The sequence below is a fragment of the Myodes glareolus genome, chromosome 7 (genome assembly GCF_982192425.1).
Source record: "Myodes glareolus chromosome 7, mMyoGla1.1, whole genome shotgun sequence".
Taxonomy (NCBI): domain Eukaryota; kingdom Metazoa; phylum Chordata; class Mammalia; order Rodentia; family Cricetidae; genus Myodes; species Myodes glareolus.
Window position 1 is genome coordinate 25,684,786 of NC_142032.1, and position 16,378 is coordinate 25,701,163.

The following is a 16,378-nucleotide window of genomic DNA, read 5'->3' on the forward strand; positions in this document are numbered from 1 at the left end:
GAGCCTATTATTCGTGATCCTAGAGAAGCTAATTAAGAAGATGAACCTGATGAAGATTATTTAGCTATCCACCAGGAGGTAGGAAATAGACAAGAGTCCCAGGTAACCTCGGGTGCATGGGGGGGAGGGAGGGTCGATGGAAGGGGAGAAGGTTAGAGAGAAGGGAGTAGGGGAAGAACGGGGAAAGCTTGGTGGCCTGGGATGGGGGGGGGGAGGGAGGAAGGATGAATATGGGATCAGGGAAGATTATATTTTAACTAAGGGAGTCATCTTAGGGTTTACAGGAGACTTGATTATATATGGGATCCCAGGTCCAAGGAGAGATCCCCCAGATTGCTCTCTGGACAGAGGAGAGGGTGCCTGAATCGGCCGTGGCCCATGACCATACTGATGTATATTTTGCTTATCACCATAGATCCTTCATCTGTCGAAGGACGGCGATACAGTCGGAGATCCACATTGCAACACCGGACTGAGCCCCCCGAGGTCCAAATGAGGAGCAGATGGAGGAAGAACATGAAAAACGAAATCAGTACTGCGAGGGATGCTATCACCCACTGATACAAGGGAACGGATCTGATGAGAGTTTACCAAGGCCAGTTGGACCGGGACTGAACGAGGACGTGATCTAACCAGACTCTCCGAATTTGGCCGGATTCTCTGACTGTGGCTGACCCGAAGTCTTTCTGAAAAGCCATTGACTATGACATTGGGACCTGTTTCCTCTACATATAATGGATTTTGGGGATCCAGTTTGTTTGGACACTCACCTTCCTGGACCTGGAGGGAGGGGGAAGGAACTGGAACTTCCCACAGGGCAGGAAACCCTGACTGCCCTGGGGGACGAAGAGGGAGGAGGAGGGGGAGTAGGGGGAGTGGGAGGGTGTTGGGAGGGGGGGCGGAAATGGAAACTTTTATAATTTAATAAAATTTACAAAAAAAAAAAAAAAAAAAAAAAAAAAAAAAAAAAAAAGATAACCTAGTGGGAGACTTTTGCTGATATACCCAAATGGAGATGGAAATTTAGGGGATGGGGGAAGGAGGAGGGGGAGGCAACGATGGTGAGAGCAGTGAAGTTGGTAGGAAATTCAGTGAAGCTGCCCTGTGCTGTTGAGGTCCGGAGCGGAGTTCAGAGAAGGAGCATGTAGGGGCAGAGTAGGAGTAGGAGTCCCTAAGAGTTTCCTCTAGTTAGTGGTGGGATTGTGACCAGCAGAGTGGGGGACTCCCAGGCGCCACAGTTCCCCTGCTATTTGCAAACACATTTTATGTCTGCCGTGGGGTACCTTTCTTATTTTCTTAACATTTGCTACTTTAATGATTTCTCAGCCTTACTAGGAAAAATGTACATGGGCTCCATCAACTAAATTGTTTTTGTTTCTTATTATTTTATTTCTCTCTGTTACTGATCTACACACTTCTCGTTGCATGTTTAACTTGCTGGTTGAATTCTTTAATTTCATCCTGTGGTAATGTAGAGTCACTACGTTTCCTGGGAAGCAATATTGACTTTGCTACCCCAGGTGACAGACACGTAGCGTTTTTACTGCAATGGCCTTCTAAGTAGTTATGGGTACTGACACAATTTCTCTCTTATTCTAGATGAATTTGTTATTCCATATTTCTTCATTCTGAGGCTATTTATCATGACTTTTATCTGAAGAGGCAATGAGAAACAACGAGAAGTAAATACAGAATTGTCTGAGGTAGACAGCCAGTGTCAGATGACTGACTGGAACTCACATTGGCTGAGTCCTGGTTTAACCTACGAAGTTATGCTGTCACTGCACCTAATAGAATCATCTAAAGTTGCATGGTGTTAAAAGAGCCTATTAAATGGACATTTGGAGTTAGATGGACATTAATTCAGCTGTGTGACATGGGGCAAATTTCTAGGCCTTTCTGACTTTCAGAAAATAACATCAATTTTGTGGTAATTTTTAAAAGATTTACTGAAACATGAAGTTGCATATAAAAAATGCCTCATATACTGTAAGTGTATATAAAGACTTTTTTATTGAAAATATTTTTCATACAATATATTATGATCATGGCGTCCCTTCCTCCAGTGATCCATAAAAGATTATGTCTGTTCCTTTAGTTAGCATCTTGTAAACAATTAAGGTACTGGATTTTGCATGCATGCATTTTGTGTGTGTGTGTGTGTGTGTGTGTGTGTGTAAGAAGACATCAAGCGTCCTGCTCTATTGTTGTCAGCCATATTCCCTTGAGGCAGGGTCTCTCACTGAATCTGGGTTCACCGTTTTGACTAAACTAGCTAGCCTGCAATCCTCCTGTCTCTGGCATGAGTGGGTGGCCTGGCTTTCTGTGACATGGTGGTGCTCATGTCCTCACACTTGTGGACTTGTCTATCTTGTCCATGCTTCTCCATCTTGCCAGCCCCAGGATAAATGACTTAAACAATTAAAAGATTAAGCCGGGGCCAAAGCTAATCACTCTGTTGACTCCGTGTTCTTCCTAGATCACCCATTTGAAACTCAATTGAGGAGCTCACGGCTTCCGAGTATCCATGAGTTGAAACAGATCCCAAGAGACATAAGTAAGATGGTAGAGACTGAATTGTCAAAGTCGAATCTTCCTGAGAGCTTTTGCTAAGAGTGGTTTCAGGCCCGGCTACTCCTTCCATTGTGAACCACCGCCGGATGGTACTGAACTAGAAAGTCTGGGTTCTGCAGCCCAGTCAGGGAACTTCTGAGTTCCCCAGCACTCAGCTGGAATTCCCTGTAAAGGGAGGAGCTGCAGAGACTCTGAAATGTTTCCCTCATGGTGGCTGCAGGTGCCACTATGTCTCAACTGGTCCTGGGGATGTTCATTAGCGGACATAGCAGAGACAAGCCCACTTTGAAAAAGGACTGGGAATCAAGCGCAGAAGCTTAGGTAAGTAATGAACGATGCGATCAATGATCATATGAAGTCTGTGCTGGCTAGTTCTGTCAACTTGACACAAGCTAGTCATTTGGAAAGAGGGAACCTCGACTGAGAAAGTTCCCCTACCAGATTGGCCTGGAGGCAAGTCTGTAGGGCACTTTGTTGCTTGAAGATTGACATGGGAGGGTCCAGCTCACTGCTGCAGTGCTGCGCCTGGGCAGGTGACCTTGGGTAATACAAGAATGCAGGCGCAGGCACGAGCTGTGGGGTAAAGCCAGTAAGCGGTACTCCTTCACGGCCCTCCCCCCCCCCCCAGGCTCCTGCCCCAACTTCCCTAAATGATAGATTGTGTCTATCTAAGATAGAAATTGGCACCGGGCTGTGGGTGTTGCTGGGACAGACCTGACTGTGTGTTTCGGGGAGGATCGTGGAAGGACTTTGGCACTGTGGGCTGGAAAAACACTGAGTGATTATACAGCCTAATGAGCTATCGCGGGAACTTAGAAGATAGCAAGCTGAAAGCATGCAGACAGGGGAGGCCTGGCTGTCAGAGGGAAGTCTTGGTGGTTCCTTAAGGATTCTATCAGGGCTATTGATATTTTGGATTAAGAATCGCTAAGTGAAACCTTTGCTATACTGGAACCATTGACACTGGTTGACTGGAGCTGAGAAATTGAGCTCAGCATCCCTGAGGTGAATCTTCTTACTAAGAAGTGTTTTCTGACAGCACCCAGAAGCTGCCTTCCCGAGGTGGCCAAGGTTGGTCCTTTGCTGGCAGCCGAACTTGGTAACACGTAAGTCACTCAGGAGATTCTGGCTTAAAGGCATGAAGGAGTCTTGGAAAGCAGCTGAGGTTCGGCACTGTGTAGCAGGGATGGAGTTTCTGAAGAGACCAGAAGAGGCTATTGGTGAAGGCGCAGCCTCAGTTGCAGCAGAAGGCCCAGTATTGAAGGGGGCATGGAGAAAAGTTGAGGCTTGGCACCATGTTGCAGGGTAAGAGTCCTTGCATAGAGCACAGAAAAGGCTGTTTGTAGAAGTGCAGCCCAGCTGTGGCAAGAGACACAGCATTTTGGAGATGCCAGTACCATGGGACAACCACCAAAGCCAGCAACAGCCATGGAGTGGAGCTGGCTTCAGACTATGAGATAACTATGTGTGTGGCAGATGGCAGGCCCAAGAAGTGGGGCTAGCTGTCTAGATCCTTTGGAGCTTGGAGGATTTTAAGTGGGTCTCAGACATCAAGCACTTAATGCTTTACACTGTTGAAGTTTGGCTTTGTTTAATTTTATTGTGACTATTGTTAATTATTTTTCCTTAAACAACTAACCTCTTTGCCGACGCAATAATTCCAATCAGACCAAATTAGACCGAATTAGCAGACGCCCAGGTTTAATGGCTGCCAGTACTCTCGGGTGGCTCCTGGGAAAACACAGAGAGGGAAAGAGGGAAAAGAGGAGATCACGTGTTCATTCTCTGGGGGCAGTTTAAATAGCCCATGGGAGTGGTCTTGACCTTCCCTGGGGAGGGGTCATCATTTGGCGGCCTTTCTCGGAGGTGGAGTTTGGACTGAGGCAACTCCCAGGGGAGGGAGCTTATGCTAGGAGCTGGGGTGAAGCCCCCTAACTAAACAATCCAGACTCTGTACAAAGAGGTGCCAGGGGGCTGAGGTGATGCTTTTAACCAAACAACTATGTCCTGACTCTTCTAAGAGTAAGAAAATATTGATTATCTGATTTTACAGGAGCCCACAGTTAAAAGACTCTAAATGTTTTTAAAGAAATTTTGAAGTTTTACAGAGACTTTGAAGTTTCAAAGTGTTTGAAATTTTAGTAACTGAGACTTTGAAGTCAGAATGTTTTATAATGTGATACGAACATATCACCTTGGGGAAAAGATCAGTAATGTGTTTGTGTGTCAAGCTGACAAGGAGTCAGTTTTGCTGGCTAGTTTATGACAATTTGATACAAGCTTGAGCCATTTGGGAAGAGAGTTCCTCAATTAAGAAGATGCTTCCATCAGAGCAGCCTGTAGGCAACTCCGTAGGGCATTCTTCTTCAGTGATGATGTGGGAGTGTCTGGTGTACTAGGGTGGTACCACTCTCGGCAGGTAGTCCTGGATGATGTAAGAAAGCAGGCTGAACAAGCGATGGGGAGCAAGCCAGTAAGCAGCACTCCTCCACAGCCTGGGCTTCAGTTCCTGCCCTGACTTCCCTGGATGATGATCTGTTACGTGGAAATACAATTCTTCCCACCCCAAGTTGCTCTTGGCCGTGGTGTTGTATCACAGCAACAGAAACCCTAAGACAGAGCCTCATGCTGTAGTCCATACCTATGTGTCGGGAAAAGGTCTCTTTTCTTGAATATCCTTAGGAGAATTTATTATCCCCTTACAGTTGTTATCAAAAGGAGTTTAACAGCCTTCTGGATACTTCTAAATACTCTCTTTGGAATGGATGAAGGAGCATGGTAGGTACAACTGCTGGAGAAAGGGCAGTGTGGTAGTCATGGAAATCAGACAGTTCCCCCACTCATCAAACAGGAAGAAACAGTAATGGCCCAGAGACGGAGTCATCTTTTGAAGACCCACACAACTCCAGAAGAGCAAGGCTAAGCATCCCCACCTCCAGGAAGGGTTCCCGAAGGAACCTTATTTCCATGCCCTAACTAGGAATTCTCTCCAGGCCAGAACACATGCTGTCCTCTCCTGAGCCTGTCCGCATTGCACCAGAGCACTGAGGGAAATGTCATAGGTGAGGACCACCAGGAAGGACTTCACAAAACTCCTGGATGACACAAATGTGAGAGCTGTCCCTGTATCTTTAGTCATTTCTGTCACCTTTAGCCTTCCAGAGCAGTCACACGAACAAGAGGTCATGTGTTTAGGCTGAGTGTAACAAAGGCATCTCTTGGGCTTGCTGCACCTGAAGAGCTCTTTCTCTTTTTCATTTCTTTCCTTTTGAGACAGGGTCTTTCTATGTAGTCCTGGCTGTCCTGGAACTTGCTCTGTAGACCAGGCTAGCCTAGAACTCACAGAGGTTCACCTGCCTCTGCCTCTGTGCTGGGATTTAAGTTGTGCGCCACCACTGCCCAGCCAGCAGAGTTCTTTTGCCACAAAACCAACCTTTTGGCCGGAGAATTCACATAGTGGCCCCATACACACCCTGCCCCCAAAGCTTCCGGTTATCATGTACCATCACACCTGAGGACTCGATAGAAAATCTGAGGGGAAAGCCTTCCACACCAGAAGCTGCTACAGCTACTGCCTCAACTTAACAGATAGAAATAGTCTACGCACGTATGGTGCTGTGGTACTTACCCACTGAGAATACGCCATGTCATTTCCTGACTATGCTTTTTATTGTTTCACTCCACAAAATTCTAAACATGGCAAATGCCTAGAAAGTCATGCATAGTTTACATTTGATGTTTATTGAATGAACATTCTAAGGAGTGAACGGTTGCATGACCCCAGTGGTTACATGAGGCAGTCTTTTGGAACACACACATGTACATCCACACACATTTATACACGCTCATACACATGTGGACACTCAAATCCACTCATTGCTTGATTTACTAAATGAGCCACAAAGTAATTGAAGGTGGGCAGGTTAAGGCTTTGTGTAGTCTAGAGTGGGAAGGTAGACCCGTACTGATGGCAGTCGGGACAAGGGCTTCAGAAGATACTGTTTTTTTAAAACAGGCTCATTTTAGATTATGTATCCATGTGTACATCAGAGTGTGGGTTTGTGCAGAGTACAGTGCCTATGCAGGCCAGAAGGGGGAGGCCTATCCCTTGGAGCTAGAGTTGCAGGCACTTGTGAGCTGTTATAGGTGGATGCTGAGAAATGAACTTGAGTCCTCTCCAAAAGCTAAGCGTCCTTAACTGTTGAGCCATCTCTCCAGTCCCCAGAAGGCTATTTTTTTTTTCAAGTTCCACACTGAAGTTCCGAGATCAGGGCAGGCACAGACTTGTGTCAGTACAGCAGGCTAATATTTCCAGAGAAGCTACTCAGCCATGCAGGTCTCTAGTTAATGCCATTGATTTACCAAATTACACACATGCAGGCAAGAAGCCACATCAGATTTTCTGTGACTTTCCTGACCCAGCACTATGTGAGGTGTTTAGTGGGGCACAGCAAATATGATTCTTGAGCGTGATGTGCACATACCTACCCACATACATTTGAAACATTAATGTAGCCTGAGAAATGAGGATTTGCAGATAGTTAGGGAAGATAGCATTTGCCTTCTGGCTAGACACTTAGTTTGTGGTGGTGAGTCAGGCTTAGCAGTTGGCAGGGGGATTCTGGTTTGGAAAAATTACAGTCTGGAATTGGGTTGGAGTGAACAGAAACTGGTTAGAAAGGAACAACAACAACAACAACAACAACAACAAAAAGACACTTGAGGAGGCAGAACAGGCAACTGGAATCAAACAAGCCAGAGAGACCCTAGATTCTTCATGGGGAGGCAAACAATGAAAACAGAATTTTGCCATGGTTAACTGTAGAGGTTTTAGGATAAAGAGTAGAGTAAGTCTACAGGTAAGTCAGCTGGCTATGAATGGTTCAATGTCCATCTAAACCAAGGGAGAGGCTGTTCTATGAAGATTCAAGGCGGAGAGACAACATAAAGGCGAAGCTTGCTGACACAAAGGTTAAAGAAAAGGAAAAGACAAAATAAGACCAATTTTATAGGCCACCAGGATCTGGACAAGATGGCTTCAGACAGAAACTATCAAGTAAAGAAAGCAGACTGATAGTCTTTCGAGTTCCCTATATTAAATGGAAAACTCGGCACAAGATTGTCTTTCATACAGAAGCAACAACAGCAATCCCAATATTAGGAATACTAAGGAACACTTACCAGTCAGAAATAAAGGTAAGCCATTCTGATGGCTGATGATGGCTGAAGTCAATTCAAAGACAACCCTCTAGGTGGGCCTGCAGGGATGTTTACTGGGCAGTTAACAGAAGGGGGAAGACCCTCCTCCAGGAGTGGGCAGCCTGGTATGGAAGGGCTCCACAGAAAAAGTAGTGGGCTTCTACCTAGCCACCTTTGCTCCTTGCTGAGTGTATCCACCCTGCTGCTGCCACTGCTGCCATCCTTACCATCTCCTGGACATTCAATATGGACCAAAGACCAGCAGCTCTTGAGGAATCCTCCATGTCTTCAGTACCAGAATGGGACTCAGGCCTTATGGATGGGTTATCAGTCTCTCCAGAGTACAGTCATCGTTGGACTATCCAGCCTACATTGTATAAGCCAATCTGATGAGCCTCCTTTGTAATACACATTCATCCTATCAGTTTGTTACTTTAGAGAACCCAAATACATCAGCCATAAGGATATACTTAAATTATATATCTGTATTTGATACATTAATACCTAGTTTGTTGAACTTATACTTTACACATGTTGATATTGTATAGTATATGCATAAACATGCTTACATATTTATTCATAAACTATTTAGCAATTATATAGGCTAAGTATTTTAATTTACGGATGAGTAAACTGAGGCTGTAACTCCTGTCAAGAAAGGATTAATAATATTTAGAATAAAGAAGTAACTCCTAAAAACCAATGAATAGAAAATGGGCAAAGAATCTGGAATTTGCCAGGCAGTTATGGTGCATGCCTTTAATCCCAGCATTTGGGACGCAGAAGCAGGCAGATCTCTGAGTTCAAAGCCAGCCTGTTTTACAGAGTGAATTTCAGAATAACAAGGGCTGTTACAAGGAGAAACTCTGTCTCAAAAAAACCAAAAAAGAAAAAGAAAGAATATGGAGTTTCTTTATGGCAAAAGCTAGCCATGTGGGCAAAGACATTGCCCTTGACTCAATTGCTAACAATATACTATCCAAACTGAACCAGCAGGACACAAGAAAGGTGACTGCCAAACTTTGCCAAGATAAGGAAGGACAGTTCTTCTTCAAAATTCCCTGCTTCACAGGAAAGTCTGTCAGATATGCTAGACCTGTGGGCCAAAGTTGGAAGCCCTAACATTGCAGAAGAACTTTGGGTGACTGTCCAGGTAGCCTGATGTCCCTGTCTCCACAAACCCTTAAACTCCATTGAGTTCCCATCTTTTCCCCTTTATAGTCCTCTCTCTGCCCAGCCATATCATTCCTGTCTCCACCTCCCTAGTGTTGGGATTAAAGGTGTGGGATCCCAAGTGCTGGGATCACCTTTGTGTGAGCTCTCTTTCTTTTTTAGACAGATTCAGTGTAGTCCAGGGTGGCCTTGAACTCACAGAGATCCATCTGCCTCTGTCTCCCAAGTGCTGGGATTAAAGGTGTGTGCCACCACTCCCTGGCCTGTATGGCTGCTTTGCCCTCTGATCTTCAGGCAAGTTTTATTTATTAAAACACAAATAATATACCATTGTATGAGACAACCCCTCCCCGGAATGACAGTGAGATGGCTGAGAGGCTGTGGGCTAGGATGTGACCACCCTGGCACCATATCACACCCTTTCTAGTCATGTACCATATGCTAGGCACTGTGAGTCCACACATGAACCCACTTCTTCCCTAAAAACTGCACAGAAATTAGATATTTCCATCTTACAAGTTGTTTTTATTTTGAAATTGAGACATCACAGTAAAACATGAGGTTAAACTGTCTACCACCAAAGTCGAGTACTGCAGTCCTGAGGATGGATGACTAGCTGGGTTGACTGATCCATGTCCTCCCAAAAAACTCACCTTTGTCTTTCTTCAAAGGTCATATGGTAATTGTCAGATCTAGGTTCAAACTGTAGCAACACAGTAAATTAAGAGAATCCACACTAGGATGGGGGAGAAGGCTCAATAGATGAAGTGCTTGCTGTGTAAACAAAGGCTGGAGTTTGATTGCAGCCAGCACATCAGAGTGGAGGTCCACCTGTAACCCAAGTACCAGGAGACAAGAGGATCAGAGACTCCCAGCCAGCCAGTTGACTGGAGGTGGAGAGTTCCAGGTTCAGAGAGCAACTCGGTCTCAAAAATAAGGTGGAACATGACAAAGGCACCTGACATGGATGTCTGCTTCTACATGTGTGCTCATTCTGTGTCTCACTCTCCCCACATCCCAGCAAATAACTCCTAAAGATTATTTCCAAGGATGCAAACTCCTCAATGTTAGAAGTAGCCACAGAGTTTTCTCCTCAGTTTCACTAGCTCTTCTCTTTCTGAAGCTTAGGCAATATGGCAGGAGAGGAAAGGACAAAGAAATGGTTCTAAGGAAGAACACTGAAGACAACAGTTGCCCATCTACAGCCAGTAAGATGTCCTTGGATGTTCACTTCTGAGTTTACTCCACTACTACTACTTATTCACTTGGTAAGACATCTATGTGACCATTCAGACAGTGAGTGTGCAGTTTCATACTAAGAATAAGCTAAGGCAGTTGACTATACTGCTTGTTAACTAAGTAGTCTTTGAAACTATGTTTTAGCAATTTTCCTAATCATAATATCTAGTAAAGAGCAGTATAATTTATATTTTAAATCTATTGTTTTAACTAATTATCTGGTATTTAAAAAATGAACTGAAGCCTGACTGACTGTATATTTTTAATATTCGAAAATGTTTGTACACAAATGAACTCAATACAATACAGATTTACAAAAAAGGACTGCTAAAAACTTAACATACAGAGAAAAATAAATAGGTTTTTTAAAAAAGGACAAGACATTTTATAAATACTAATAAATACTTTGCAATGCTTTAATTTACTATGGCAGATACAAAACTCAAGAAACCATTAACAGGTTGTATATTTAAAAAGCTACATGAATTTTCTAGCTGATTAAATTAAAATGTAACAGTAGTGGTTTTTACTTTTGAAATGAGGTATTATTACATTGTAAACCAAAAGAGAGCATAAATATATGACTAAGTAATTCATGGTTATAAATATCAATTTAATAAAAGACAACAAAAATCCCCAATATTTATGGACTTTGTCCCTTAAATTTGGCTTGTGTGTGCACTTACTAAAAGTGACAGAGCTATCGATACACACACATCGTTAGACATGCAGACCAAGCCAACACTAATCCATGAGTCATCTCTAACAAATAAAAACTTTGTTTACATTTTACCTAAAACACTTAAATCTGGTTTTGTATACATGATTCTTTGTGCTTGTTAGTAGTGACCTACATTAAACATCATACTTTCTAGTTCAAGCAGTGCAAGAGAGAAGCAGTTTTATTTGCATATGAATTGAAAACATGTATGAACCAAACCAAATGTGCCTTTAGCTGTCTCAGGCTGTCTGAGACTTTGAAGAAGAAATATTTGTTTAGTATACTCCAATGGAAGAGAGTAATTTGCAGGCTCAAGCAGTCCAGGGAAGAAGGCGGGAATGGGCGGGTTTCAGAACTGTGGGCGGGCTGATGAGTTCCTGCACCCTTGAATTCTGCTGGTTGGGTGCTGGAAGCATAGCAACAAGGAAGTGCCTCGTTCAGAGAAGGTTTGGGCCGCATGCTGTTGCATGTGGAGCATACACTGGTACTAAATGCTGGTTTCATTCTTATTGCAATAGTTTTCTGAAGAAAAGCTATCAAAGAACGAGAGAAGTATTGAGATGGACATGTTCGTAACATGCTAATAAAACTGCTTCATTTGCTATAAATTGAAAAAAGTTCTGGGACTTAAAAATGCAATTTTTACATGCTACTTGTATTAGAAATAGAAAACAAGGGTACTTTCGAATTTACTATACTTAGAATCCAGTGAAAAACAAACATTTTAGCCAAAATGTCAAACTTCTCTTTTATACCAACCTAGATCATTTTGACATAAATGTTTTATTATATTTCACTTTTGTCAAATACTTTATCCTACATTTTCCAAAATTTAGAATTTCCATATAACTGGTGATCAAAAATGTAGGTAAGGAGTACATCAAAATATATAAAATGGCAGTTTTTTGTGCTTGTAATTAATTTAAGTAGTCAATGATTAGTTCGGTCTAATTAACTCTAGTTTGATTTTTAAGAAGAAATGACCATTATACAAACATTATGGAATACTCAAGTAACCGATTTACTGCCAGTGAGCATGCGGACTAACAATACTTAAAAGAATATAACCTTGAGTCCAATTGGTCTGAAAATACTCTTGTACAATCATCTTTATTGATTTGTAAAAGCTGTATACACATCTAAAACCCTAAATTTACTTTGTAAAAATAAATCTTTAGCAATAAATGGCACTATCAAAATCCTGTGATTCCTAGGCTGTATGTAGTTATTTACATGCTTTTCAGCAGCACTGAAAAGATGTTATAGGACCCCAAACCAATATATCAAAAGACCCTGTAAACTGCATTTGTAATTATACTGCTGTTTACCTTTGTATGAAAATATGGCTACATGCTTTATGGTAAAGACAATGTAGCTAGCTATCTGCTTTGCTGCAGTGCTGACAGCACACACCTGCCACTGGGCTCCATCACGTCCTAATGCCCTCTCGACTGCACTGGGCTCCATCACGTCCTAATGCCCTCTCGACTGCACTGGGCTCCATCACGTCATAATGCCCTCTCTACTGCACGTGGCTTTCCCAGTGGACACCTGTGACTAACTATGTATGGAAAACAACAAAATGCTATAAAAATGAGCACTGGACCCAGGCCTGTTTCTCCCATATGCTTTCCTTACCTATTAATAAATTTCTGTTTTTTTTTAAATCATGCCTTCACTACACATATTTTGTATTTGAGTAAAAAAAAACCCTCATATTTTAAAAGTGGTGAGCTTTGTGAAAGTGTTTTGAAACAGAAACATGAAAATGTTAAAGGCACGAGAAGAGGGAAGTGAATGCTACATATAAAATACTGTATTTCAAGTCTTCTAGGTTACTCAAGTCCAAAACCTTCTGAGTTTGAGATTCCAATGATCAGCTTCTGTTTCAGATCTTTTTTGCTCTTGTATGGGGGAAGGCAGAGTTGATTGAAGCAAGTGTGCGCCACAGGTAACCTAGGGAAAAGTAAGTTTATAAAGGATACTGTCGTAAAAAATACACAAAATGAGTAAGAAACGTCAAAAAACTGCATCTATTCCAATCTTTTTTACTGTTCTGAGATGCCTCATCTCTTCTTTACTGGACAAATACTATTGAATACCTAAGTACCAAGTGCCCTTCTGGACAGCAGGAACATGTCTACAGACAGGACAATCAGTTGCCTTCATTAAACTCTAATCTGAAAAGCATTTTGTTTGGAGTCAGACAGATCTGAATTTAAATACTGTTTTCCTCACTTACCAGCTGTGGGACTTTGAGCAAATTGCTTACGGTCTCCAAATCTGTTTCCTCATCAATACGGTAAACTATGCACGTACATTAAAAGACTAAGACTGTGATCTATGCAAAACACCTGGCGAAGTAGTAGACAGTTGATGGCTATGGCTCAGTCTTGACTGTCAGGAAGTCACAAGAAGTCACTTTGGGCTCCTTCACAGCTGTTGTCCTCTGCACATGGAGCAGGCGGCCCCTGAACTCCTGATCAGCTCCTGCAGCAGTCTACCTGACGACAATGCTATCTTGTCCAAGCTTCCGAAGGACTCTCAGATCCTTCTCTTTGGTTTCTATGGATCCTGCAGCATCACAAGAGCTTTCAGCAAAGTCAGTATGTGAAAATTGGAATAAATCAAAGAGCACTGAAAAAGAATTTCTGTGATCAAAATTGATACTGCAAGACCACACAACAAACAGTAGGTCAGTCAGTCATGGTTTATGGAGCCTCTCAAGTACGATCAGCACTGGAGCACATGTCTGACATGCACTGCTTCATGTAAGATCCTACTAAAGCAACCTAACATGGTTGCTATCCCCAGTGTATGCATGAGGAAACTTAGACCTGGGAATATACAGATCAAAGGTTCAAAGCTGCAGAGCTGGAGAGGTGTAAGCTTGAGTTTCAAACCCAGTCTAGTCTGACTCCAAAACCAGTGTTTTTTTTTTTTTTTTTTCCGCTAAAAAGTAAACCTTTGCCATTCACATCAACATCAACTCATCAATCTTCAACAGTGTGCCTTATGGAAGGGATGAAAGTTCTTAGTTCAGATGGAACACTGCCCTTGCCTTTGAGAAACAATGTCACTGCACTGGATGGAAATGTCACACATCTTTCACAGTTAATTGTATTTTATCAATGTGAGGTTCCTGCTGAGAATCCAGAGTCAGAACTAAGCCATGTTAGCTCCTAAAATCACCTCCGAAGTAAAAATAATTGGAGATGGCTGGGTGGTGATGGCGCACGCCTTTAATCCCAGCACTTGGGAGGCAGAGGCAGGCAGATCTCTGTGAGTTCGAGGTCAGCCTGGTCTACAAGAGCTAGTTCCAGGACAGGCTCCAAAGCTACAGAGAAACCCTGTCTCAAAAAACTAAAAAATAAAAAAGGGAGACATTTGTATTTTGCCTTTGTATTAAAATAAGATAGGTTTCTCATTTTAGATCTTTTAATTATGACTCATATAGAATTTTTTAATTGTAAATATTCTTCATTTATGCTTTAAAATATAATCCTTTTTTCTATTTATCTTTGTGTGTGGAGATTATGCTCATGTATATGTGTGGCAGTGCACACACTCATATGCACACATGGAGGCCAGAGGAGGATAGTGAGTCTCTCTTCTCTCTCTCTTTCCCTTTATTGCATTGAGACAGGGTGTCTGACTGAACCTATAACTTGTCTTTTCTTAGTTAGGCTGGCTTTAGGCAAACCCCGGTGATCCTCATGTGTCCCCGAGTCTTCCTCCAGCTCAGGGGTATAAGCTAATGTGCCACACACGGCTTGTTATTTGGTTGGCTAGGAATCTGAACTCAGATGTTTGTGCTTAACCACAGAGCCATATTCTGAGCCCCCAGGTATAATTTTCATTAGACATAGTTTTAAATATTCATTCAATAACCATTTTTACTACACGTGTGCCTAATGGAGAATAAGGTACACAGGGCCTATCCTCTGCCTTTAAGAGCTAAATAAATGGCTGCAGTCTAAGGTGAACCATGAAAAAGGAATGTACTGAATGATGACTTTTTAGTGTCCCAGGAGAAGACAACATTAGAAAGGATCTCCATGAGTGCTAGCAAGCACGGATCACATGCAAAGGGAACAAACCAAAGGAATGGAGGGAGGCAGGCAAAGTGTTTTAAGGATGATGCAAAACTGTGGATGTAAGCAGAAATGATGCGCTCTAGGACTAGAACTGATGAGATAAAGTTACAGTAAAGTTACTAATGCCCAGGGTGTCAGGGCCACAGCAGTGGCACAGAGAAAGAGTTGTGTGGGAACCTGGGCAGGAAGGAGGCCTTAACTCAGCTAGGAACGAGGAGAAAAGGGACAGATCCAGGGTGGTGGCTACTGGCAAGCATAGGACCAATTCAAGTTCTAAACTGAAAGGACTGAGTCAAGATTTGAGAAACATTCAGTGTGTGAGCTACAGGGCAAGGGTGATTATAAGCTAAGTTGTGTCTAGTTGAAGTACTTTCTGAAACCACAGAATACTGCACTAGGAGTAAGGAACTGTTAGGAAACTGTTTATAGTCATGGTCTTTATCACTTCATATGTGAGGAGCATGAGATTTAGAAGACGGTGAGCACCAGAAGTTAAAGCACTACCCTTTCTAAGAGCCTCAACTTCATATATTTCCCAATTATAAAGATCACTTATACCACAATGAGGGTTAGACTCTAAGACTACTGTAAGACAGGCTAAGTTCTAAAAGACCACACATCAGTACTTGGCCCTGGCATGCAAGAAGCAGATGGAAGGGAATGGCCATTAGTACTGGGCTGTGTCAACACTTCAGGGAACTTTCAACCACAGCCTCTTCCACTTCAAGGTCACATTGACACTGCAGTATTTTACATGGAAATGATTAAAAGACTCTTTTGATTCCAAAATTAGTAATAAGTTATACATTAAAAATAAAGTTATAATCCAGAGTTTACCAGTTAGTAGAAGTTTCATTCTTTGAAATTTTAAAGTTCAAATCAGCCATCCCTCCCACAGGTACTCTGTCACTTCCTGTAGTAAAATGTAGCAACTTCTTCTGAAGATCAAGAGGAAATCCAAGTACAACATCCCAGAAGTATCTACAGAAGAAAATTTATACAATGATATTATCCTAATTAATTAGAGATTCTAATAAAGTAAGCTCTGGGAAACTTCCTCTAACACACACACACACACACACACACACACACACACTTTGGGAATCATACAAAGTAACATTTGATAACATTATTTAACTAGTCTAACAATGGTTAGCACAGAGCTCATTTTTTGTTCTCTATATAATCAGAAATCCTTATTTTTCGACACAGTGCCAGTAAAATTCTATTTAGAATTTAGCATATTTAAAAACCTTGTATACTTTGATAGAAAGTTATATAATTTCCTCCCAAGGGGGTTGTTAACGCATTCACATTTTAGTACTTGCTTATTTTTGGAAATGAACTAAGACAGGGTGGACTGCAGAATATTTAA

The 16,378-nt window shown here is 42.3% G+C and overlaps 1 protein-coding gene across 2 annotated transcripts in view; it reads right to left on the reverse strand.

The window, feature by feature from the left end:
• Positions 1-10,587: 10,587 nt before the first annotated feature.
• Positions 10,588-16,378, reverse strand: part of Hectd2 (HECT domain E3 ubiquitin protein ligase 2) — a 69,996-nt gene continuing 64,205 nt past the window's right edge. Inside the window, exons 20-21 of one of the 2 annotated variants that reach the window (XM_085693814.2) lie at positions 15,841-15,984; positions 10,588-12,862 (exon numbers count right to left, since the gene is read on the reverse strand). In XM_085693814.2, the coding sequence (XP_085549940.2) occupies positions 12,742-12,862; positions 15,841-15,984 (265 nt within the window). In that variant the 3' untranslated portion in view covers positions 10,588-12,741. Of the gene's footprint in view, positions 12,863-12,885; positions 13,481-15,840; positions 15,985-16,378 lie in introns of those variants that run through there. The other variant, XM_085693812.2, reaches the window with a different exon arrangement.